Here is a 24,847-nt window from a genome sequence, read left to right on the forward strand (position 1 = left end):
ATTTTGTTTCAGACTTTGTACTTTTCAAATTGTTAGAAAAGCATATACTACGCATGTATTTAAATAATTAAAAAAAGCAAACAAACCCTTATATCACAATACAATCACACAGTAGAAACCTAAGCTTTCCAATCTCTAGTTTTCCTTGGATGCATTATATTTTCTGTTTTTAATGAACTGTTACTCATTTGCAGTGTATGTGGTACTTATACTTTACCCTTGCTTTTTCCCTAGAAACATTTACATTAATTGTCCATTTCACACAAGTGTTCTAATTGGTTGGCATGGAGTTTTTGGAGAAATTCCCAGAAACGTTTGATTTTATTTTAGATTTTGATCATTTACGTCCTCTCTCCTTTTTTTAATTGTGTCTACCTCAGTAGTTCTCCACCCAGGGGTGTTTTGCCCCATTCCTTACTTCTGGAACATTGACAACTTTTGGAGGCACTTCTGTAAAAAAAAAAAAAAAAAAAAAAGTCTGCAGGGGTTTACTAGTGGAATCGGTTGGTTAGTGGCCAGGACACTGCTAAGTGTTCTACAGTGTGCAGGACAGCCCTCCACGAGGCAGTTATCTGAGCCCAAATGTCAGCAGTGCTGGGGTTGAGAAACTGTAGTCTCCCTAAATGTTTGTCAGTTTTGTTGAGTTTTCTGAATGAGCCTACTTCTGGTTTGATTTCTGTTTTTCTTTTCATTTTCCCCTTTCCCTCTTTCTCTTTTTCCTTCCTTCCTCTTCGTCCAATCCTTTTCCTCTCCCCCTCCTCTTCTTCCTCTTCTTCCTCATAGTAGTAGTAGTAGTAGTAGTAGTAGTAGTAGTAGTAGTAGTAGTAGTTGTTGTTGTTGTTATGGGGGCTTGAACCCAAGGCCTGCACACTGAACTCCATCCCCACCCTTTTTAAAATTTTGAGGCAGATTCTCCCTGCCCCATACAGGTTTTCAGGCTGGGCCTGAGGCTCCCAGAGTGCTGGGATTATAGGGGTGTGTCACCCTGTTGATTTTTCTGTCCAGGTGCTCTATTAGTTATTAATAATTGGGTATTGAAATCTCCATTTATTATTGTTATATGGTACTGCTTTTTTTTTTTAGTTTTGGTGGTTTTGGTTCATTATTTTGAGGCTTTGTTGTTAGATATGTATACATTTATATTTGTTTTTATCTTCCTGGTGGTTTGACACTCATCATTATAAAATGTTCCTTTTTATTTTCAGTAATACTTTTAGATCTAGAGTCTGTTTTGTCTGATAATGTAGTTGGTTCCAGCTGTTTATGATTACTCCTCACATATTATACCTTTATTTCTTTTGTTTTGAATTGGTTGGTGGTTTTTAATTGGGTGTGCCTTCTTGAAGGTAATTTACAGTTGGGTCATCTTTTTTTAAATCTGCTGTTTTGGGCTGGGCATATAGTTCAGTTGTACAGTGCCTGCTTGGCAAGTGCGAGGTCTTGAGTTTGATTCCCAGTACAAAAAAAAAGGTTATATTAATCTGCTCTTTCTCGTGCTTCCAGGTTAACATACTTACTGATAGGAATTACATCTGTTACTTGCTTTTTTGTTTTATAAATGTTGCATGTGTTACATTCCTCTTCTCATCCTTTACTGTCTTCTTTTGTGTTTTTTAAAAACTTGGCAGTTTTAGTTCATAGTAGTTCATGTAGTGACTAAAATATGTATTGTATACTTTATAGTATAGTGTACTCTAGTATACATAATTCTGTTAAAATACTTAAGCTTTCTTTCATTATAGTAGTTTAATTTCTTCTCATTCCTTTATGCTGTTATTGTTATAAGCTATCCATACATATTCAAAGTCCCACAGTTTAATGTTACAATGACTGGTTACACAGACAGATGCCTTGTAATGAAGTTAGGAGAATAAACATTCTTGTGGCACTATTTTTTACTCGGACGTTGGTGTGGAGACTGCACATTTCAGGATTTGTTTCTCCATGTGGATTGTGGTGGGAATGTTGGCGAGTTGGTACTTAGACTCTTAGCTAGGTAGGAAGGGTCTGATATTTCAGGGTGACTGCAAGTGGATTGCAAGTTTGAATGAAGGTGACAGTGAGGTTTGCTTATTCATTATAATGGAAAGAGGATTAGGAATATTAGGCTATGATCTGAAAGTGAGAGGTTAGAAATTAAGATATCAGAGAGGAAGCACTTTGAGATAGTATGAGTGGCTGTTGCGAGCATTGTTAAATGGAAGCACAGGGATGGGTTTTGTTCTTAGGAAGGCAAGAAATGAGTGCTTGAGCTAGAAGTTTGAATGAATTATCTATATTAACATTGGGGTCTCCCACAATCATGGCAGAATCTGGAGTAGAACAGAAAATACATAATACAATATGTAACACCTAGTTTTCATTTGGTTTGAAGCTAAGCAAGATGGCGGTGGATGTTATTAGCATAGGGAGTTAGAGGCCGAGTGGTGCTATTTTTAAAGGAAGACTCCTGCTCTTCCCAACCTCTTGTCCATGAAGGCAAAATGTAGTGGCTTCTTAGTAATGGGTTCTCTATCTTCTGAATAGTCAGTGTGATCTATATTTAAAAATGATTTGACTTTATTAAATCAATCTGTGAATATTATATCATGAAGCTGGGCGTGGGGGCACATGCCTGTAATCCCAGCACTTGGGAGGCTGAGGCAGAAGGATCACCGCAAATTCACTACATAGTGACACCCTGTCTCAACAAAACAAAACAAAAATATATCAGGAATGCATTGGATCTTTGAAACAGTATTTTATTTGTTTACTTTTTCAACAGTTTTTTTGGTGGAGGTAGCTGCACTGTGGAGAGCATGGAGGGTAGGCTAGATTCTCAGACAATTCATACTTTTTAAAAAGGAGAAATTTAGTTTGTTAACATTAATGAGATTTTCTTTTTTTTTTATAGGTAAGGAAATGTCTTTTTTCTAAGCATTGACAATATAACAGCAGAGAGCAGAGAGGAACAGTGTTTTAGATCTTTGTATCACTTATGGGAGTTTCTGTTTTAAATGACTTAAGATTTCTGTAAGTTTAACAAAGTTCATTAACTGGATTTGAGATGGCACATAATTGCATAAGAGGATTGCTCTAAAGATAAATATGACATCGACATTAACCTGTAGCGTATTTATTTAATAGGCAGCTATTGATGTCATAAATAACAATGTAGTATAACCTCTTTGTATTACATTTGCCCCTCTTTTTCAAATGTGTACTAACAATTTTAAATGGGTGTCAGACAGGGCGTGCTCTGAGCAAAAGTGTGATGTCTTCATCACGTATTACACTGAGTCCTGCCTGCTCCCATCTGTGTTATGTTTTCCTCTCATCCGGCTCCAGTGTTCCTTGTTCTGCTCTTAGACTCCCTGGATTCTCTCCATGTGGTACACTGAATTTATCCTTACAGCCCTTGGAAGTTTGTTGTTGGATTATGTACTAACTATATTATGTAGTGTAGTGGATTGTTTTTTATTTTTTAAATTTCAAAATGTGAAATAAATGGCATTTTTTTATTTTAAAGGGGAAAACCCCCCCCCCCCCAAATTTCAAAACAGGATAATAGGAGGATAACAGTGGTTAATGCAGTGGGTATTGGTATCTTTAAATTAGATACTTAAAGTATAAGATATTGGCATTTAATTGCCCAAACAATGTTAGCACAAACCTTTCTTTTCAATGAACTGAATTAGTAGGATAACTATCTTAACTAGTATGTGTCTAGTATATTTCACTTATGAGTATGGTCTCAAGTTGCATCTGTTTACCTATAAAAGTCTCCAGTTTATCCTTCTTTATGTCTGAATAGTATTCCATTATATAAAAAGACCATATCTTTTTTTATCCATTTCTCATTTGGTGGGAATTTGGGTTGTTTCCAAGATCTAGCTACAGTATTACAAGTTGTGCTGATATATAATATATATAAATATGGTTGCAGATAATATCCCTGTGGTATGATGTTTTTAATTCTTCTGGGAAGATACCCAGAATGGGAATAGCTGTGTCCAATGGGACCTCTAATAGTTTTTTGAGGAATTTCCACATTGATTTCCCAAATGGTTGCAGCAGTCTACACTCCCACCAACAGTGGAGAAAGGTTCCTTTTTCTCCCTAGCCCTTCCAGCATTTGTTATTGGTTGATTTCTCGATAATAGCCATTCTTTCCAGGGTGAGATGGAATCTCAGTATTGTTTTAATTTGCATCTTTCATATGACCAGTGATATTGAACGTGTTTTCATATATTTTATTTGTATTTCTTCATCTGAGAAGTATGTATTCATCTCAGATTCCCATTTTTAGATGGGGTCTTTAAATTTGGGAGGTCTCATGTTTTTGAGTTCTTTATATGTTCTTAATAGTAATCTTTTGTTTGAGGAATAGCTGGCAGACATTTTTTTCTCACATTGTGGATTGTCTCTTTACTCTGTTGGTGCTTTCTGTTGCTGTTCAGAAGCTTTTTAAGCTGGGTGTGGAGGCACATGCCTGTAATCCCAGCACTGGGGAGACTGAGGCAGGAGGATCATTGTGAGTTTGAGACCTGCCGGGGCTACAAAGTGAGTTCAAGGCCAGCCTGACCTGCATAGCAAGACCCTGTCTGAAAAAGAAAACAAAAACAAAAACTTTTTAATAAGATGAGATCCCAGTTGTTCCTTCTTTGTGTGATAGTTCCTGGGCAGTTAGGGTTTTATTCATAAAATCTTGGCCTATACAAATGTCTTCTTGAATTTTACCTGTTCTATCTTCCAGCAGATTTAATGTTTCTGTGTTAATATTTAGATCTTTGATCCATTTCTAATTTAGTTTAGTGCATGGTGAATAATAGGGGTCCAATTTTAATCTTCAGCATGTGCAGAGTCAGTTTTTCCAGCACCATAGTAAAAGAGCCTATCTTTCTTCCAGTGAATATGTTTGGCACCTTTGTCAAAGATAAGGTATGTGAGTATGTCTGGAGTTGTTTCTGCATCTTCTGATTTGTTCCATTGATCTTTAGGTCTGTTTTTTTTTTTTTTTTTTTTTTGGCCAGGACCATGATGTTTTTTATCACAGTAGCTTTATAGTATAATTTCAAGTTGGGGATTGTGATACCCCTTGCCTTGCCTTTGTTGCCCAGAATTACCTTTGCTATTCTAGGTCTCTTCTGGTTCCAAATGAATTTTAGGATTGTTTTGTCTAATTCTGTGAGATATGCTGTTGGAATTGTTGTTGGAATTGCATTAAATCTGTATAACAGTTTTGGAAGTATGACCATTTTCACTGTATTGGTTCTTCCTACCCAAGAGCAAGGGATATATTTCCATTTTCTGATATCTGCTTCAGTCTCCCTTTTCAGAGTACTGTAATTTTCAATGTAGAGGTCTTTCACATCCTTCATTAGATTGATTCCTGGGTATTTCATTTTTTTGGATGCTATAATGAAAGATGTTGTTTACCTAATTTCTTTCTCAGGAAGTTTGCTATTTGTGTACAGGAATGCTATTGATTTTTGAGTGTTGACTTCGTATCCAGCTACGCTACTGACTTCGCTTAGTAAATTTAGCAGTTTTTTAGTGGAGTTTTTAGGGTCCTCTATGTAGAGTATTATGTTATCTGCAAATAATAATAGTTTAACTTCTTCCTTTCCTATCCTTATTTCTTTTATTTATTTCTCTTGTCTAATTGATCTGGCAAAAGTTTGCAGGACTATGTTGAATAAGAGTAGACATCGTAAAATGATAGGAAATCGCTCAAGGGTAAAGGGCAACTGGGATGTGGGAAAAGAGAAGGGAAAGAAGGAGAAATTTTGTATGTATGTATATACAGGATAGTTAACATGGTTGTTCTACTGTCTTGTATTTCTTTTCTGAAAGAAACTGTCAATGAGTCCTTGGTTGGTCAGTATTGCATGTCTCTATTTGTTTTCATGAGAAGCCACTTTGAAGATATCAATACGTAATACAACAAGCATTGTTAATTCCCTACCACTTGGTGTGTAACTCCGTATTGTCTGTTCTTTTGCTATTTTGTAATATGTTGTCTGTTAATGTTTTCCTCCTTTTATTTTTAAAACAACAGCAACAAAAAAAGAGTGGACATCTCTTCCTGACTTCATTTAGGTTCTGAGATAGTGGACATCTTGTTCCCGATTTCATTTAGATTTTTTTTTTTTGGTACTGGGAATTGAACTCACAACTTCGTACTTGCCAGGCAGGTGCTGTGCTGCTGAGCTATATCCCCGGCCCTTGTTCCTGATTTTAGAGTGAAAGCTGTCAGTGTTTTTGTCCGTTTAGTATGTTGTTGGCTGTTGTTTTGACATAAATGGCTTTTATCAGATTGAGATAAAGATCATCTATTCCAACTTTCTCTAGAGGTTTTTTTCTTTTCTTTTCTTTTTTTTTTTTTTTAAATCACAGATGGGTTCTGGACTTTGTCAGTAGCTTTTCCTGCGTCTACTGTAATGATGACAAGATTTTTGTCCTTGGTTCTGTTAATGTGGTGTATTACATTTATTGATTTATGTATGTTGAACCATCCTTGCATCCCTGGGATGAATCACACATGGTTATGGTGTGTATAATCTTCTTGATGATTTGTTGTATTCTATTTGCCAGTATCTTATGGAGGGTTTTTGCATCTGTGTTCATTAGGGAGATTGGCCTATAGTTCTCTTTTTTAGTTGGATCCTTCTCCAGTTTTGGTACCAGGGTAATACTTGCTTCCAGGGATGAATTTGGAAGTATTGCTTCCCTTTCAATTTCATTAAAGAATTTGAGAAGTAGTGGTGTTCTGTCTTCTCTAAATTTCTTGTAGAATTCAGCAGTGAATCCTGTCAGGGCCTGGGGTTTTCTTTGTTGGTAGGTTTTAAATTATTTAGATTTCATTGATCAGTCAATAGTGGTGTATTTAGGATTTTTATATCTTCTTGATTCAGCTTTGGTAATTCATATGTATCTAGAAATCTGTGCATTTCTTTTGCTTTTTCCATCTTATTAGAATACAAGTTTTCAACGTAGGTGTAGAAAATCTTGTGGATTTCTGTAGGGTCCATTGTGATTTCACCCTTTTCATTACTGTTTGCATGGATTTGAGTCTTTTCTTGCTTCTTTTTGATAAGGTTGGATGAGGGTTTAAATGGATAGACTCATTCATAGAGCTGAGAAGAAATGCAAGGAAGGGCTTGTTAACGAAACTCTAGAAGTCCCCTCAGAACTGCAGCCTCAGTGGAAGAGCACCTGGAAGACACTGTTGACGTCTTCTGGGCCAGTGGAGACTGGTTGATTTTGTATTAGCTGTATGTTATATACTTTTTTCATTCATGTTAAAGAAATCACTTTGTACTTTTCAGAAAAAACAAGGAGAGAAATGACAGCCAAAGGCTCTACAGCAGTGGATGTTCTGCTGTCAACATTAGAGGTAAACACTGTAATTATTTTTCTTTAATTATGTAACTAATAGGAAGCAGTACTGAAGGAAAAAACCAACATGTGTGTACACACATGAAATATAAAGTTTTTCATAGAGATAAAACCAATGAATGAAAACTGGTTTTATGTTTTAAATTATTATTTGCCATGGCAGTACAAGTATTTTAGTATATATTATTTAAACATCTAAGTATGTGAAGTATGATGAAAAATACCATGTATGTTAAAATAAAAAAATTAACTATGGTAAAAGACACATTGCATTAATGCCCCAAAATACTCCCCCTTGCTTTGAACACACTTGTTCCATTATTCTGACGAGATCAGGCACGTTCAGGGTGGTATGGCTGTAGACTGTTCCATTATTCTGACCACTTTCTCTGTAAATAAATTTTATTTTATTATATTTGCAATTGTTTTTGTTTGTTTGTATCTCTGAGACAAGGTTTTGCTATGTAGTCCAGGCTGGCCTTGAACTCACTTTGTAGACCAGGCTGGACTTGAACTTGTAGCAGTCTTCCTCCCTCAGCCTCCCAAGTGCTGGGACTACAGGTGTGCACCACCACATCTGGCTCTTGCCACTTTCTGAAACAGTTGTGGAAGTCTTTTATTGTGTCTTTAGTTGTGTATTGTCTTGGATGCTCTGATACTCTGAACTGATTCAGAATGTTTAGCTTTCACAGTCATTTAGACTTTGAGGAGAAGTTGTAAGTTGCACAGTACCAGATGTTTTTATATATCTATCTATGTCTTATGTCTATGTCTATGTCTATATCATCTATCTATATCTATATCTCACAACTTGTGTTTTGAAGTGAGGGGGAATATTTTGGCGGGGATTAATGGCAATTAACTTTTACTGTAATAATTTGTTAAAATTTAAATATTCACCATTTTTTAAATCACACCTCATATTAATGATAGTTGAATTTCTATGGTAGTATAAAAGTTTTGAGTAGGCTAAGGTAAATGTATTTGGAATCAGGACTCTATATTTTATTCAGTACAATATTAAGAATAAGGAATGAATTCATATTCTTTGATAGGAAGTCTTAACTGCATAAACATGACATTTCTCCCTAAATTGATCTGCCAGTTTAGAGCAATCTGAATAAAATACCAGCAGTCTTGCTTCTGAAGTCCATAGGGAGAAAAATAAGCAGAAATAGAAAGGACTTTCCTAAAAAAGAAACGAGAAAAGACCATCTTTACTGAATATCAAAGAACATGATAAAACTTTAATAATTAAAATAGTGTAGCGGTTGTACATGTAGATAGATACCAATGTAACAAAACAGAAAATCCCAAAATAAAATGCTTATGAGAATTTTGTGCTTTTTGGTAAAGGTAGCATTGTACACAGAGGGTTGAGGGTTTACTTGATAAGTTGAATGGTGCAAATTGAGTGGGATGATGTACATACCATAAACTTAAAATAGACTTTGTCTTTTTAGGTATATAGTTGCTACAAATATTCCAGTAAGTTATTAAAAAATAGACTTTATCCTGTAGCTCTTAAAAAATGAAGCTCTTTATTTATTGCTATGTAAATGCCAAGGTACCAAATAGTCTCTATAGGGCAGCACCATCTGGAGAAATAAGTCTGTATGTCTGTACAGGTATGTTTGCATGGATTTCTTTTGTGTGTGCTTCCTATCTTGGGCAGGGTTCAGGAGAAACTGATAACAGGATTGTCTTCTGAGACAGGAGTTGAGTGACTGAGTAGTCTCTATGTATATTTTGTTATCTATTTAGTAGAAAGATGAGTTGAAATGACAAATTAATTCATCTTGCAGGAATGTTGTTTTTTTTTTTTTTTTCCTTTGGATTTTTGGTTTTTCTCCGGTACCGGGAACTGAACTCACGACCTTGCGCTTGCCAGGCAGGCGCTTTGCTGCTGAGCTAAATCCCCAGCCCCTAGGAATGTTGATACTAAGAAAATAATAGCTCAAATGATTTGTAAAAATTCTTACAGGCAAGGAGAAGAGACTGAAGTTATGAGCATAGTGGAAACATGAACACATTAGTTCCTAGAGAAAGTGGAAAGGTCTTTGGGAAATATAGGTGGTTCCCAACAGGTACAGAAATTTGCAAATCAAAAGTTCTCAGTGTTTTAATAAACCAAATTAACTATTTATTTCAGAACATGAAAGATCTTCAAACTACACTAAATGTTTTAAGCATTCTTGTTGAGCTGGTGTCAGCTGGTAAGTTTTTATTCTCTTTGGCTTCATTTCTGGGTACACAGTCATCTGCAATGTGTCATGTATACTTTTATTTTTTTAGTACATATAGAGGCTACTCTGGCATTGGAGTTCAGAAACTGAGATGCCATATTCTTTGGTTGTTGGTTTTTTTGCTATATTCAAGCATCCTTCAGCCACCCTAAGTTTCAGAGCTTGGACTCTAGAATTTTTGCATCATTTTGTTTATTCTTTGTGTGCTATTTTTTTTTTTTTAATCAGTAGATGAAGTAAGCCAAAGTATGATTTCAGTACATTTGTTTGATTTTAGAAATCATCAATTTAAATATTTCTAGATGGCTATCAAGTAGTGATACCTACTAAGGATTTACTGTTCAAAGGTTTTGTTTTGATTTTTTAATTTTAGGTGGAGGTCGAAAAGCGAGTTTTTTAGTTGCCAAAGGTGGTTCACAGATACTGTTACAATTACTTGTGAATGCCAGCAGAGAATCTCCCCCACATGAAGAGTTGATGGTGCAGGTTCATTCTGTTCTTGCCAAGATTGGACCAAAAGGTAAGAGCTTCACCTGCCTGTGTGATTATCAAAGCGAAAACTGTGTTTGTAACATTGTTTCTGCCTTAAAACACTGCTTAAGTTTTAAAATCTAAAATGCTGCATTTTCCTGGTTTTAGAAGTGGAATGCATTTTTTAGTCATCTAGTAACGTGTGAGAATTGAGGCTAGGAAATTCATGAATTCTGTTAAGAATGGTAGTAAAAGGAAGACATATGTCAGAACCACAGGCATGCCTCCGTGTGTTTGTGTGCCCCCATGTGCATTGGATCAGTGAATGTCTTCTCCTGACCTCCTGTGTTGGGCTCTTCCAGCCTTATCATGCCTCCCTATTCTCTTTCCTGCCCCTTGGTACATTTTCCAAACCATGCTCCAAAAGTGTGTGGACCATTTTAAAAATCATACAAATTTACAGTTTTAATTTGCAGGTTAACTTCATATTTGAGGATATAAATTCATAATATAAATTTACAGTGTCATTGCTGTATGATTTTTATCCAACAGTTATACTTAAATTACTTTTTTTTTAAACAGATAAAAAATTTGGAGTGAAAGCTAGAATTAATGGGGCTCTGAACATAACCCTGAATTTGGTCAAACAGAATCTACAGAATCATCGATTGGTTCTACCTTGTCTTCAGCTTTTACGAGTTTATTCTGCCAACTGTGAGTATTTCAGCGTGGAGTTTAGTTAACTCAGTATTGTGAAGTTATATAACATGGAAATTTTAAACTACCTTAATTCTGTGAACCTCTCAAATTTGTGGAAGAGGAAAGAAGATTGAGTATGGCTTGTTGTAACTCCTAAATCCAGCTACAAAAGTGATGAGGGATAAGAACATGAGAGACTAGAAAAACCATATATCTTTTCAGATTTTCATGAGTGAGAAGAAAGCCAAGGACAAAGGCATACAAGCACAGTCAGCTGGGGCTATTTTTCAGCAGTGAATATGGAAGTAGCAGATCAGAAAGTAACTCATAGATGAGCCTCCCAGAAAGCTCAAGAGAAGAGGGGTTGCAGAGACACAGCATCTCCTGAGACACAGTGGTCACTGAACCACAGTGGTCCCAAACCGGGAACGGATGTGTTTCCCTTTCATTTGTGACTGTGAAATTGGAGTGTCTAATGAAAGAACCTAGCTTGGGGATTGTAGAGTATATGTTGTTGCAGAATAGTATCTTTGTAAAATGGTGGTAAAATGCTAGCTGTCTGTGTTTGTCTTTAGACATGAAAACGCCTAAATGTAAGTGTATGTATATGTGTCTCTGTATGGAATGTGGCTAAACATGTGCTCAGATGGCTGTGAACACTTAAATAGTGGACATCTACATAGTTATAACAACATACGAAAAGGGATTTGATAGCTAACCAAAAAAGTTAACAGCAGAAAAAAACTCAAAAGAAAGTAGAGGAATGAAATAGGAAATACATTAGAAAATCGAAAGTCAGTTTAAAAATTAAAGCAAAATTGGATTAGAAATAAAACAGATAAGCCATATAATATGCTAGTCAAGGAAAGTGGAAGACAGTACATATAGAAATGAAATAGTAAAGGAAATGGTACAGTTAGGATAGTGGAGTGATACACAGAGAAAATTAAGACCATCCTTTAGAGCATTAGGAGCTGCATTTATGGTAGCTTTTTTTTTTTTTTTTACTTAACCACTAGAAAGCTAGAAAAATTGTTATCTGTAATTTTTAAAAATAATATTGAGCACTGAAAAGGTAGGCACAGTTTCTCAGTTAGATAATACCCTCCTTTTCCTTAATTCAGTTGTTTCAGTTAAGGTCCTTGTTACATCTCACCCAGATCTCGGCCTTTTACAGTGTCTCAGGTCCATTTTCTCTACAGTGCTGTGGGTTCTGACATGTTTCGTTGAAAATTGAAAATGCAGATACGATGTGTTGTTTCTTTTGTGCAATTCCCTGTACCTGAAAGATTAACTTTTAGGGGTTTTCATAATTTCTTTCTTTCCTGTCTTTCTCTCCCTGCCTTCCTCTGTCCCTCCCCCATCCTTCCCTTCTGTTGAACCCCTGGGGCCTTTGCACTGAGCCTTTCCTTTTTTGAGACAGAGTCTCACTAACTTTCCCAGGCAGGACTCAAAACTTGTGATCCGGCCTCAGCCTGCCCCAGAGTACTGGGATTGCGGGTGTGTGCCATCACACTGAGCTCCTAATTTTTTTCTTACCTTCTTTTCCCACCTCATCTTACCATTTGCGTGTTTTGTTTTTTACTATGTGTTTAACAGCGTGTTAAATGCACATACTCATGGTATTCGTTATCTCTGATTTATTGTACTGATGCCCTGTCTCTGGAGACGTTCCAGAACCATATCTACCCCAACTTCAACTCTTGTCCTGGCCAACTTCTATTTAGAGACTGTGCCAAAGCATTATTTTCTCAGAAATGCCTCTGTCTTACTCTAAATGGGGCCTTGTCCTCACATACCCCAAATAACCCACAACTCATAACCTATTTGTATAGAGTTTAGTGGTTATTTACTGTTGTTTCACTTTCTCTACACAGTTTTCTCGGAGCAGAGACTGTTTATTCTTGTCTCTCAATCTGCTTGTCACTAAATGGTTTGAAGAAGCAAATGGAGCAATTGAAGTATCTTTTTTATAACGTATTTTGGGATATATAACTTGTTTTACAGTTTACTTGCATCTTCCTATAAAAACAAACCTTTCCCCCAACTTCCCCTCAAGTGAACGTGAGTTAAATGTGAACTTGAGTTCACATTTATTAAACTCTTCATATAAGTTTTTGGCTGGGTATCCCTAAATATACACATTTTTAGTTATTAAAGTTTTTAAATAATTTTGCATCTTTTTCTCCCCCTCTTAGCTGTGAATTCAGTAACCTTAGGGAAAAATGGAGTTGTGGAGCTGATGTTTAAAATCGTTGGACCATTTAGTAAGAAGAATTCAGGTCTTATGAAGTGAGTAAATGTTTGAATGTAAATAGAGGTATATACTTTATTATTCTGGGCCTCATTGTCTTGATATGTGTAATGATCAAGTTGAATTAATTTGTATATAGAGTCTTTTCGTAGTTCTTAAATAGTGATTTTATTATGGTAAAGATATTCTTATATAAAAACTTAATTTTCAAAAATATACCAAAATTAAAAAAGCTTAATTTCACTGAATACAGTATTTATAGAAATTTAAACTAAACATTTCTAGGTGCTGTAAGAGGAAATAAGATCATTTATAGAATATCATTCATGCAGAAACATTTATTGAGTGCCTACTATATATATTCTCTATCCAACTTTGCAGTCTCTTAATGACCACTTCCTTCATTATCACTATTACATGAACATGTCTTAAGTTTATACATTTCTGCTTTGTTGAAATCATGTCATTCTTTTTTGTCTTGAAATATATGTAGTTGTAGATATTTAATTAAGGTATATTTTATATACAGTGGTACCTCAGTTGACAAATTTAATTGTTTCTGTGGTTCTGGTTGCAGTCCAAACAAGAACCAAAGAATTAAGTTCATGAACCAAGGTGCCACTGTGTATATCTATGTATATGTTCACTGAGAGTAGCCCTTTTAAACTAAAGTGAAAGCAGTTTGCAGTTACTTGGTTATAGTAGTATTTTTTTAAGCCTAGAAGTCATTCCTTAATTTTTTTTATTGTGGAACTTTTCAAACGAGTATAATAATTTATACTATATTATGTTAAACTAGTTAATGATATAAATGACCTAGTGTATTCAACAATTATCAGTATTCCACCTTTTTAAAATTTTTTTTTCTTGTCTACACTTTGTTTTTCTTGGAGTATTTTTAAGCAAATCCTAGATACTTTCTCTGGGGTGAGTTCCTCTGAATATTACTGCTCTACCGAGGAAAAAGGACCCCCAAAAAGAATGAGACGTCTCTTTGCAAAAAGTAGCACTTTATTTAAGCTGGTACCCAGTGGCACAGAGTACAGATGGGCTCTTCATTGCTGCACACCGAGGAGAAGCAGCGAGGAGCTTATAAAGGGAAAAACCGCAGAGGGTAAAGGGGGGACATTCAATACCCAGATCTTGTCTTTGCAGGGGGCTAGGTACTTTTGGTGGTTATAATTCTCAGAACCGATGTTTTTCACAAGAACATCAAGTTAACAAGTTGGCTCTTGTGGTTTTGCATTGCCTGGGAACTGTAGCAGGGGATTTTTAGTAGGGGGTTTTGAGGGTACAATGGGTGACTGGAGGGTGAGGGGAAACGGCGCATACAGAACAGGATAGCGGCGCTTTGGTCAGGTTACAACAATTACCATTTCTCTCTTAAGTACATAACTCTACTAAATAAGTATTTCATAACCGGAATACTAGAGAGACATCCAGCAGTTTTTAATTCCTTAATATAAAGTACGTGTGTTCTCTAGTTTTCTCAGAATTGCCCTTTTGCAGTTAGATTATTTCAAGCAGAATCCAAACAGAACATACACATTATTTCTAATTATACTTAGGAAGTTTTCAAGTCTGCACAAAAGTACTTGTTACACAGTTTCAACAATGATCATTCTGCTATTTTTATTTCATCTTTTTCTTCCCTGCCCTTATTTTTTCCTGGAATATTATAAAAGCACATGTCTCCCATTCTGCTTGATTGGCAGATTCTTTAGTGTGATTGCTATCAGCTACAGGCCTTCTGTTTTTGTTATCACACTATCATTTCTGTGTCCAACAGCAGTAATTTCTTACTATATATTTTTGATGATCCAAGACATGCCCTTTTTAAAAAAATATAGTTGGCTTGTTCAAATCAAGGTCCAAATAAGGTCTGTATATTCTGTTTGATTGATATATCTCATAATCTTTCAGAATCAATAAAAGGTCATCTATTTCTCAGTTCTATTTTGTTGTAGGACCTATGTGGTATTTCTTTAGAATGTTCCATGTTCTGGATTAGGGTGACATTATGCTGATGCCATTTTAGATACATAGTGTCCCTCACATTTTCTGTATGTGGACAGAGGTAGTGACTTGATTAAATTTACCCTTTTTTAAAAAGAAAAATATTTCAGAGGTAGTGCTAGGTGCTTGAGGGACTCTATCCATTGGAATGTTCCCACACTTAATATTACTTATGATTTAGCACTCACTCTTTGCATCGCCTGGATGTATTATTTTATTAGGGCTTGTAAAATAATGGCTTTTCTGATTTTCTCTTCTCTCCCCTGTACTGTATTTATTAGCTGTGAGTCTTTTATAAAGGAGAATTTGTCCACATAAACAGTTAGATTAAATTTTACTTGTGAACAGGAAAAAAATTCAGAAAGTTTCCTGTCTTTCTACCCTTTCTTTTTTTTTTTTATACTGGGAATCACACTCAGGACCGTGCGCTTGCTTGCCATGCAGACCCTTGTGTCACTGAGCTATATCTCCAGCCCCTCTACCCTTTCTTAATAAAAGTGAAAATTTTGTAAAATGTTTTGGGAGTTTACTTGAACGTATATTTATTTATTAAATATTATGTAGTATAGTGAACATGTTTATTTATGAAGAGATTATATACATTCCTAGAATATATGATGACATGTAACAAGATGTTTATATCACAGTCAGTTAACCAATTTACAGGGTTGGTATAATGAGTGGTTTAGAGTCAGCTCTGGAGGCTTGGAGACTTGGCTTTGTGTGTAGCTCTATCATTTACCTGCCCTAGGATGTAAAGTAATTTAACTGTTGGGCCCCCAATTCTGTTTGGAAAATGGTAGTAATATTAGTGCCTTTTGAAAGGTTGTGAGGATCTAATGAGATGATTCCTATAATTAGCACAATACTTATACTGATGTATATGGTTTAGGTAAACAGTGTAGTAGTGTTGGTTTGAATGAGTTGTAGCTAATACTCAGAGTGTGTGTATATCTCTACACACACACACACACACACACACACACACACACACAATTTTTTTGCCCATGCATGCTAGGTATGTGCTCAACAACTGAGCTACATCCATTCTTATTTAGTTAGTACTGGAGTTTGAACCCAGAGCCTTTACTTTGGGCTACCTCCCCTCATTCTTTTAAAAAAATTTTGAGACAGTCTTGCTAAATTTCCCAGGCTTGGCTAGAACTTGTGATCTTCCTGCCTCAGCCTCCCAAATTATAGCCCAGCTGGGATTATACGGGTACATCACCATGCCCAGCTTCTGTTTTTATTTTTATGTCATATCTCCACTTAATCTGTAAAGAACTTCATAATTTATCTTTTGTGTAATGGCCACTATTTTTTCTACCTAATGTTCATGCTACTGTATTGTAACAGAGTTACCAAATATAGTGTAAAATGTCTCTAGGAGAAAGGGAAGATTTCAGAAGTTGTTTTTATAATGTACGACATGACTTATATCCAGAACTATAGAGAAAGCAGTGGGTCTAAAACATCTGAGAAAAGTATACAGTTACTTAAATTATACCTTCATTTTTTCTATTTTTTTACTAAGTAAATTAGTAATTTTATGTTTTTGTGAAGCAGTTTCAGGCAATTTCACACTTGATATTTTAAGATATTACATCTATTACCGTACATTTAAATTGTAAAAGTTAATACAAAACACCACTAATTAAATTAGTGTATTTTATGTGTTTTGGTCTACAAATCTTTGTTTTATGGTCATTGAAAATTTTTTATTCTTAATTGTATTTATATTTTTAAAATAATTTTTTACATTAAAAAGAATAAACTGCTCCATGGCTGAAACGTGTTCTTTGGTCTCTTGTCACTTTTACTAATCTGAGAGCCCCTCTGTGCTCATACACCTGAGCTTTCTGTGGTGGCAGTTCTTTCTCAGCAACGTCCTCCCTGCCAGCGGAATACTGAGGGAGCTTATGTCTGCAGGGCCAAGCTCCCCTTAGGGTTTTCTTTCCTTTCCAGTGTTAGCTTTTAGATTTTAAACTCTGAATCCTGACAGAAGTAACTCTGGCAGTAGTGACTGTATCCTCTCGAGTGTCCCTGTGTTGGAGGCCTTGCTCACAGCTTAAAAAGTATGCATCATTATGGATGTTAGCTTTTCCTCCTTCACTGCTCCTAAATGAGGAAGTCACAGACTTTTTAGTTATTGTTAGTTATAGACTGTGTGGGAAACAGGAAGATTGGAAAAATATATAAAGAAGTACAAATTATTGACACTGAGAAATTTTAATCAATAAGCATAATACAAACTATCCATTTCACCAAATCTGGTATTTAAAAATGCTTGTATAATTTTTACATATTCATACGCCTTAGATGTATCATAGAATTTTAGAAATTCCTTTGTACTAAACTTTGTTTATTTATTCATTTTTGGTACCGGGGATTGAGCTCAGGACCTTGCACTTGCCAGGCAGGTGCTGTGCCTCTGAGTTTTATCCCCAGCCCTTCTACTAAAGTTTATTATCTTTTAAATGTCTTGGTCACAATTTTAAAGATGACTTTGAATCAAACTTCATTGTTTCTTTTAATCTTATGGAACTATGGAATTAGCTTAATGGGCTTTAGAGTAAAATAGAACTGTGTTCATATTATAGCTTTCCAGAATTGAGTAAACAATGAAAGTATTGTAATTTTAGGGTTAGAAACTGTCAGAAGCAGTTTCATTGGATTTAAGCATGTTGTAAAACAGCTGTCAGTGGGGAGAAAGACTGTCTGAAAGCGCTCTAAGATATTCTTAAAGTTTTGAATAGAGAATTAACTGTAAATGAGAAAATCTGACATGAGTTCTTTGCAAGAACTGCACCCATATATTGTTGCAGTTTTCTAGGGGTATTGTAACAAATGACCACAAACTTGGTAGCCTAAAACAGCAGAAGTTTATTGCTTCACAATAAGTGGGAGTTTATTGCCTCAGGGCCATGCTGCTTCTGAGACCTGGTGTGTGGGAATGGTATCCTCTCTTCCTTCTAGGTTTTGCCTGTTTGCTGGCAGTGTTTGGTATCCCAGGCAGTAGCAGTGTTTCCCTTCCTGCCCCCAGCATCACCCAGTGTTGTTCTCTCCTTGTGTGTGTCTTATAGTGTTGTGTCGGGCTTTTTGTATAGTGGGCCTGCCTACTCCACTGGGACTTTATCCAAGTTAGTACTTTGCTAAGGACCCAAAGAAAGATACCTTCTGAGGTCCCAGGGGTGAAGACTTCAACACACATATGGGACACAGTTCTACCCGCTACATTGATTAACAGTAAGTCAGTTGTGTGTACTCAATAGTAGATATAATATTTGATCTTTTACTTTGTTCCCTTAGGTATCTTTGTTTTGCAAAGAGTTTTAGTTACCTAAAAGGTCTTTCACAAGCCTTGATTTCTACTGTAGGTAGAGGTTAATGTTTTAGGTGGATCAGGGTAGTCTCTATAGTAAAACAGTTGACAGAGACTGCTGATTACCTGAGAGTGGTGCTACACACCTGTAATCCCAGCACTCCTGGAGGCTGAGGCAAGAAGTCTGCAAGTTTGAGCCCACGCTAGGCAGTTTAATATCTTAGGGAGACCCTGTCTCAACCTTTAAAATAAAAAAAAGGCCTGGGGTTATAACTCAGTGAAGGCCCTGGATTCAATCCCTAGTATAGGGGAAAGGGGACTGCTTATATTGAATAGTAAGAGACACACAGTGGGATCTGCTACTTACTGTGGGGAATGTGTGTGGGATTCAGTGTGTGTTGACATTATTTTAGATAAGATTAATCACATTGATTAGGGCTTGAGGGACTAAATATTTTGTGTCGGCTTTCTTACCACTTTTTATATAAAAGGTATTTATAGCGTATAGCAATTAAAGCAATCAGTAAGACCTGATTGCCCAATATACAGTGCCTATCCCTCCCTCCCTCCCTCCCTCCCTTCCTTCCTCTTTTTGTTTTTTTCAGAGATCTTGTTAGTTAGTTCAGGCTGGCCCTGAGCTCATGTGGCCCAGGCTGGTCTTGAACTCAAGGCGATCCTCCTGCCTCAGCCTCTTGAGTGCTGGGAGTACAGCTGTGTGCCACCATGCCTGGCTGTGCGTATCGCTTTCTGACATATGAATCATGCATATTCAAAGTGTACAATTTAATAAAAATTGACATATGCAGGGCTTTAATCTATGTTACTAATGCATTCATCTTTATACCACCATAGTTGTAAATACTTTGTTATCGAGGAAAGCTCCCATGAAGGCAAAGAAGTGCCTGGAGCTCTGCAGGGATAATGGGTCCTGGATGCATAGCTAAACCCTGAAACTGTCACAGTACAGAGATACTCAGAGTCACCACTCAGTGCTTTGTTTCTGTCTGCAACAGTTCCTTACGTGCTTTCTTCCTTTGGCCCAGGAAATCATAGCTCTGCTCTCTGTCACTTTAGGTTGACTCGAATGCTCACTAGTTTTACATAATTGGAACCATGTAGTGTATATTTCTTTTCTTGTGGTAGGATCTGGCTTCTTTCATTCATCGTGACTATATTTGGGTTCATTTGTGTTGCATGTTATGGATATGCTAGATATACTATAACTTGTTTATCCATTCACCTCTTGATGGACATTTAGGTGTTTTCAGTTTTTGACTGTTACAAACAAAGCTGCTGAGAATGTTTATGTGCCAGATTTTGTACAGCCATATGTTTTTTCTTCTGTTGAATGGATACTTAGGAGTAGAGGCGACTGGATCAAGAGGTGGCTGTATGTTTAAGTTTTGAAAAATATGTCCTTCCTTAATGAACACATTTGCTTTTCCTTGAACAGTTAGAATATATGCAGTGCAAGTATAGTAACAGCTTTAATGTTTTCTAATACAGTGTCAGTTCTAGGTCAGCTTTATTTGGTTCTTCTTCACCATGGGTCTCAGTTTTCTTTTTGCATAGTTGGTAATATTTTTCTTGTTTAAAAATGGAGATCTTTTAAACATTTGCTGATTTTTTTGAATGCTAAAATGTATCTAGATACTCTTTGCAAAAACATAATTTCATGGATATTTAGAATTAAGTGACCAATTAAGCAATAAACATGTAAAAGAAGACACAAGTAGAATAATAATAAGGAATAATAGGGAAGTGACAAGTGTTGTGCCTGATAATGTTTGATTGGGTGCCAGACATGAATTTTACCTCATTAGGTTCCAAGTATTTTTGTATTTCTGTAAATATTCTTGAGTTTTGTTCCAGGATACAGTTAAGTTACTTGGAAGTAGTTTGATAGAAGTATTTTAGGTTTGTTAGGTGGGATTAGAGTGCTGTTGAGTGTGAGACCCCTGGGCCTCTCCATTCTCCGGTACCGGCTCTGAGTGCTACAGCACATGCCCTTGAGGGACGAAGCTCTCAGGCTGGTGGTGGGAACACAGCTGCTCTCGGCTCTGTGAGTGTGAGGCGCTGTTCCCTGGTCATTTGGGATGGCTTCTTCTTCAGTCCTGTTACTTCACACATGAGTGCTGATACTACATTGCTGAAGTTCAAACAGAAACTTTGAAAAACTCTGCACTCCTTTTTCTGTGTTGCTTCCTCTTTTGGGTGCTCTCCCCTGTGAAGTCTGATCGCTGAGTTCCCTGGACTCTCCCTGTTCTTGGTTGAAAAATTCCCAAGCTTAGCACAGGGAAGGAATCTGGGGCACTCCATCCAGGTTCCATCTCTCTTGGTTGGGGCTAGGTCGCTTTGTTGCAGAATCTGTACCAAACCGGATGGAAAATGCACTGCACCAAGGAATTTGGAAGGCAACTTCTGTTTACACTGGCATACTGGTTGGAACTAGGTCCAGATCACCAGCACTGGCTTAGAGTAGAATAGCAATTTATATACGTTTTGTATGCACAAAGTACAGTTGATAACGGGTTAGTCTATAATTGGTTACATATATTTGGTCACACCTTGTCAGGCAGGTGTGTCCAGGGTAGATTTAATTAGGGAGAGTTACTCCTCATGAGGCGGGAAGGTGTTGGGGGAGTCAGGCTCTGGGCAAGTGGGTAAGATTTAGTGTGTCCATGGCAGGGCTAGCAAAACAGGATCCGTGTGCAAGCCATTGTGCAGCTGGTCAGATGGAGCTGAGTCAGATTCTTTCTTGAGTTGCAGCTGTGTAGTTAGTCAAGGCCGGCTGAGTCTGATGGCCCAATTATGAAGCTATAGTTGTAGAATTTTCTATAGTTTTAAAATTTTCTGCTGTAGCTTTCTTAAATGTATGGCAAGCTGGGGCAACTGGAGTACTACCTTGCTTGTTTCTGTCTCTTATGGATGTCTGTTTTTCATTGCTTAATCAGTTCTTCTAGTTTGACCATTTTGAGAAAAGTTATTTCTCAGATGAGAAGGTATTTCTCCTGTTTTGCTAGCCCTGTCATGGAACACACTATTATTGCATTAGTTCCTGTCATTTTGTCTTGTCAGGAAGTACAAATTCTAGTTGCCTTCTCTTTTTCTGATTATAATTAACAAATACTAATTGTCCAAATGAACAGATGGGATTCACTGTGATGTTTCCATACGTGGGTACATAGCACCCTCATTGTGTTCATCCACTCATTTTCTGTCCTCCCTCCTCACCTTCCCCTCTACGCCCTCCCGACTTCTTCCTAATTCCTAATAGCTCCTTATCTGTTTTTAGGTTATTATTATTTTTTTAAAGTTTCTGTGTATGTGAGAAAACATGTTACCTGTCTTTCTGTGTCTGGCTTATTTTGGTTAACATAATGCTGTTTCTGTCCACTTTCCTGGAATGACAATATTTCGTTCTTTATGGCTGAATTGTATGCCATTGTGTATATATTTCATATTTTCTTTATCCATTTATCTGTTCACAGACACAGAGGCTTATTCCATTTCTTAGCTCTTGTGAACAGAAGATAACTTGATTTCTTCCTTTCCTGGTTGTATATCTTTTTTTTCTTTTCTCTTGCTTAATTTCTCTGTTAAAAGCTCTAGTACTACATTGATGAAAAGCAGTAAGAGTGCACCATTGTCTTGATTTGCTTTTAGAAGAAATACTTTCAGTGTTTTCACCTTTGAGTGATGATAATGACTGTTTGGAATGATGTTGGAGATCGGGGTGTTGAAGTAATGCACTATTACTGCATTGGGCCCACCTCTCCATTTAGGTGTAGTGGTATTCGTTTTATAAAATTAGATGCTCCAACCTTCTGTGCTTATAGATTTATAATTATCATATCTTAATCATCACAGTTTATTGACCTCTCCAATGAAGATGAATTCTGATGTATGAAAGAAACTCTTGCAGCTTCTTAGTTCCGTTAATTTTCTTAAAAAGATCTGCTTAGAGAAATTTCTTATACATGGGGAAATTGTAGATAAATTTTATTTGATATCATGATTTAGAGAAAATTTCTTCCAGTAGTTACAGGATCACTACTTTATAGTCTCTTATCTGGCTATATTGACAATCTATTTCAGGTTGGTTTTACTCAAATTTAAAGTCAGCATAAAGTTTTCTCTGCCTAGTGTTCTTTACTCAGTGTTGTTATCAGCTGTAAAGTGACATTTACTTCTATGTGAATTCATAATTCATTAATGTAGAAAGATTTTAAATACTTAGTTGTGAACATTCCATGGGTCATCAAAGCGCAAACCTTGGAGGTTTCAAGCCCATGCAGTCTTCCTCTTGAATAATCTTGTACTTCTCCTGTATAGAAAAAGGGCTGCATAGTGTGGCCTTGTTTTCAAGAGTGAGATAACCCTGACTGGTCCTGAGCACTTTTCCTTGAAGGGTTGCTGTGTTAGTCTGCCTCTTGCACATCAGACAGGAAGCTTTTCTAGGAAGCAGGCCCTTGGGACTCCTGTGTATGAGGAGTCAGTGCCTCTGGGAATTCCTAGGGTAGCACTCTTAACTTTCACTTTGCATCCTGAGGAATCAATTGTCGGTATCTCTCAGAGGGAGATCTTTTTGATTTGCAAATCACTGTGATGGGTCAAAACCCAACAAGAGGCAGAGGCAAGGCCCTTAGTAGCTGCAAAACTATAAGAGCCTTAGGTTTCTGGATGAGAACCTGGTCTTGTGCTCAAACACTGGAGAAGTCGTGCAGCAGCAGCCTTTTGTGCTGGGTGCATAATCATCACCTGAGAAGGATGCTTGGGTGACCTCTGCCAGGGTAGGAGGAGCTCCCTGGTTGGTAGACCTTGCAGCCCACCTCCCTGCCCTTAGGCCCTCGAGGAGAACCAAGGAGTCAGGGAGAAGAACTGTGCTGGCTGTGCGTCAGGTGAGGTGGGGGCTGTGGTATGCTGAGTCCAGCCCACAAAGGGAGATGTTTCTGATTTCATAATTTCCTTTCTCCATAAGGTGCTTACATTATTTATTTTCCATATCATTGAATTTTTATGCAACTGTAGGGATGTTACTAAGTTTCCATATCCGTAAAACAGGATGATTCTGTAAACCAGACTTGTAAACATTAAAGTAGAATGCATGTATATAAAGCACCTAGAATGGTGCCTGCCATTTATAAGTCTTGCTGAGGCATAGCTGTCTATTCATTTTGATTTCTGTAAATGTAAGTTTCATGTAGAAGATCCATTTAGTTCTATTTAAATTTGAGTGATTTTCAAGACGTCCTTATCCATCCTAATTCTGATAAGTTTATAGTCTTGTATTTATTGCATGGCTATAAAAGTATGATGTTTATTACTGATGATTTCATTCATGTAATGGAAATTCAGCAATAGTTCTATAATGTTTATTTACGTTTAATTCACCACTGCCAACATTTCACATTGTTTTTAGAAAGCTGTAGGTAAACTTATGTAATATTTTAAAATGGACATACTTTGTTTTTATTGTATGAATATTATTATAAATAAAAGTTTACAGGGGCTGGGGATTTAGCTCAGTGGCAAAAGCGCCCGCCTGGCAAGCGCAAGGTCGTGAGTTCGGTTCCCAATACCGGAGAAAAACCAAAAAAAAAAAAAAAAAAAAAAGTTTACATGTTTGCATTATTTGTGGCAAGCTGAAGTGTAATTAATAAGAACTTTTCTTACTGGACATTTGTTGATCACTTACTTTGGCCTAGTTGTGGGTTACTATTTCAGGTTTTCCTATGAACCAAATCCCTCTTGAACCTTTTAATCTGTTATTCCTTTTTACTTTTTGTTACATCTATTTGTGCTGCCTCTTGTCTACCATTAATGTGTCAACTTCTACTTTACTGCCTTGTTTTTGGTTTTAATTTCTTGAGTATATTTTTCATACACTGTAAATTTATCTGTGGAAGAGATATGTTTGTTTTCTAATTTTATACCCATGAAGAAATTGCTACTGTGGGTATCTAGTAGGCATTCAACAAATGCTTGATGGTGAGTGAAATGCTTAGTTAAGTTTGATAATATACATATTTTAATGCAAATTAATTATGGTTACTGACATCTTTTAAGAGTTCTATAGTATGTAGCCTTATATTTTGAAAGTTTTTGAAAAAGTGCCAATTTTTATAGCAATTCATTTTTAAGAAACTCCTCTATTTGTTTTCCATAGTGGTATTATATATCCTTGAAGCTTATGAATGGCACCTGATTTCCCTGTGTGTAGCTGAGTGTTTATGTCCAAACAGATATATGTATATTTGTCTTCAGTCTATAGGGCTCTTCCCTTGTCCTTTGAGGAGCAGTAAGAGTTTTGTAGGTAACAGTTATGCTTGTTATTTATCCTCTTTGGTGTTTCGTAGCTAAAGGATGTTAAGGGCTCTTTCTTCTCCCCAAACTTGCAAGTTCCAGAATGTTTTATAGTAGGTACTGCCTTATGTATAAGGATTATAGCTTGATAGA

General features: G+C 36.5%; 1 protein-coding gene across 7 annotated transcripts in view; it reads left to right on the forward strand.

Moving 5' to 3' along the window:
* Agtpbp1 (ATP/GTP binding protein 1) overlaps positions 1 to 24,847 on the forward strand; it is a 187,408-nt gene that overhangs the window by 54,770 nt on the left and 107,791 nt on the right. For 6 of the 7 annotated variants that reach the window (XR_261503.2, XM_013516037.1, XM_005387929.2 and 3 more), the window contains exons 4-8: positions 7,311 to 7,378; positions 9,533 to 9,596; positions 10,000 to 10,146; positions 10,680 to 10,811; positions 12,995 to 13,088. Coding sequence is in view for 6 of the 7 variants with exons in the window: in XM_013516037.1 (XP_013371491.1) it covers positions 7,311 to 7,378; positions 9,533 to 9,596; positions 10,000 to 10,146; positions 10,680 to 10,811; positions 12,995 to 13,088 (505 nt within the window). In the remaining variant the exon portion in view is untranslated. Of the gene's footprint in view, positions 1 to 7,310; positions 7,379 to 9,532; positions 9,597 to 9,999; positions 10,147 to 10,679; positions 10,812 to 12,994; positions 13,089 to 24,847 lie in introns of those variants that run through there. The other variant, XM_013516036.1, reaches the window with a different exon arrangement.

The sequence above is a fragment of the Chinchilla lanigera genome, unplaced genomic scaffold (genome assembly GCF_000276665.1).
Source record: "Chinchilla lanigera isolate Chin_1 unplaced genomic scaffold, ChiLan1.0 scaffold00031, whole genome shotgun sequence".
NCBI lineage: Eukaryota > Metazoa > Chordata > Mammalia > Rodentia > Chinchillidae > Chinchilla > Chinchilla lanigera.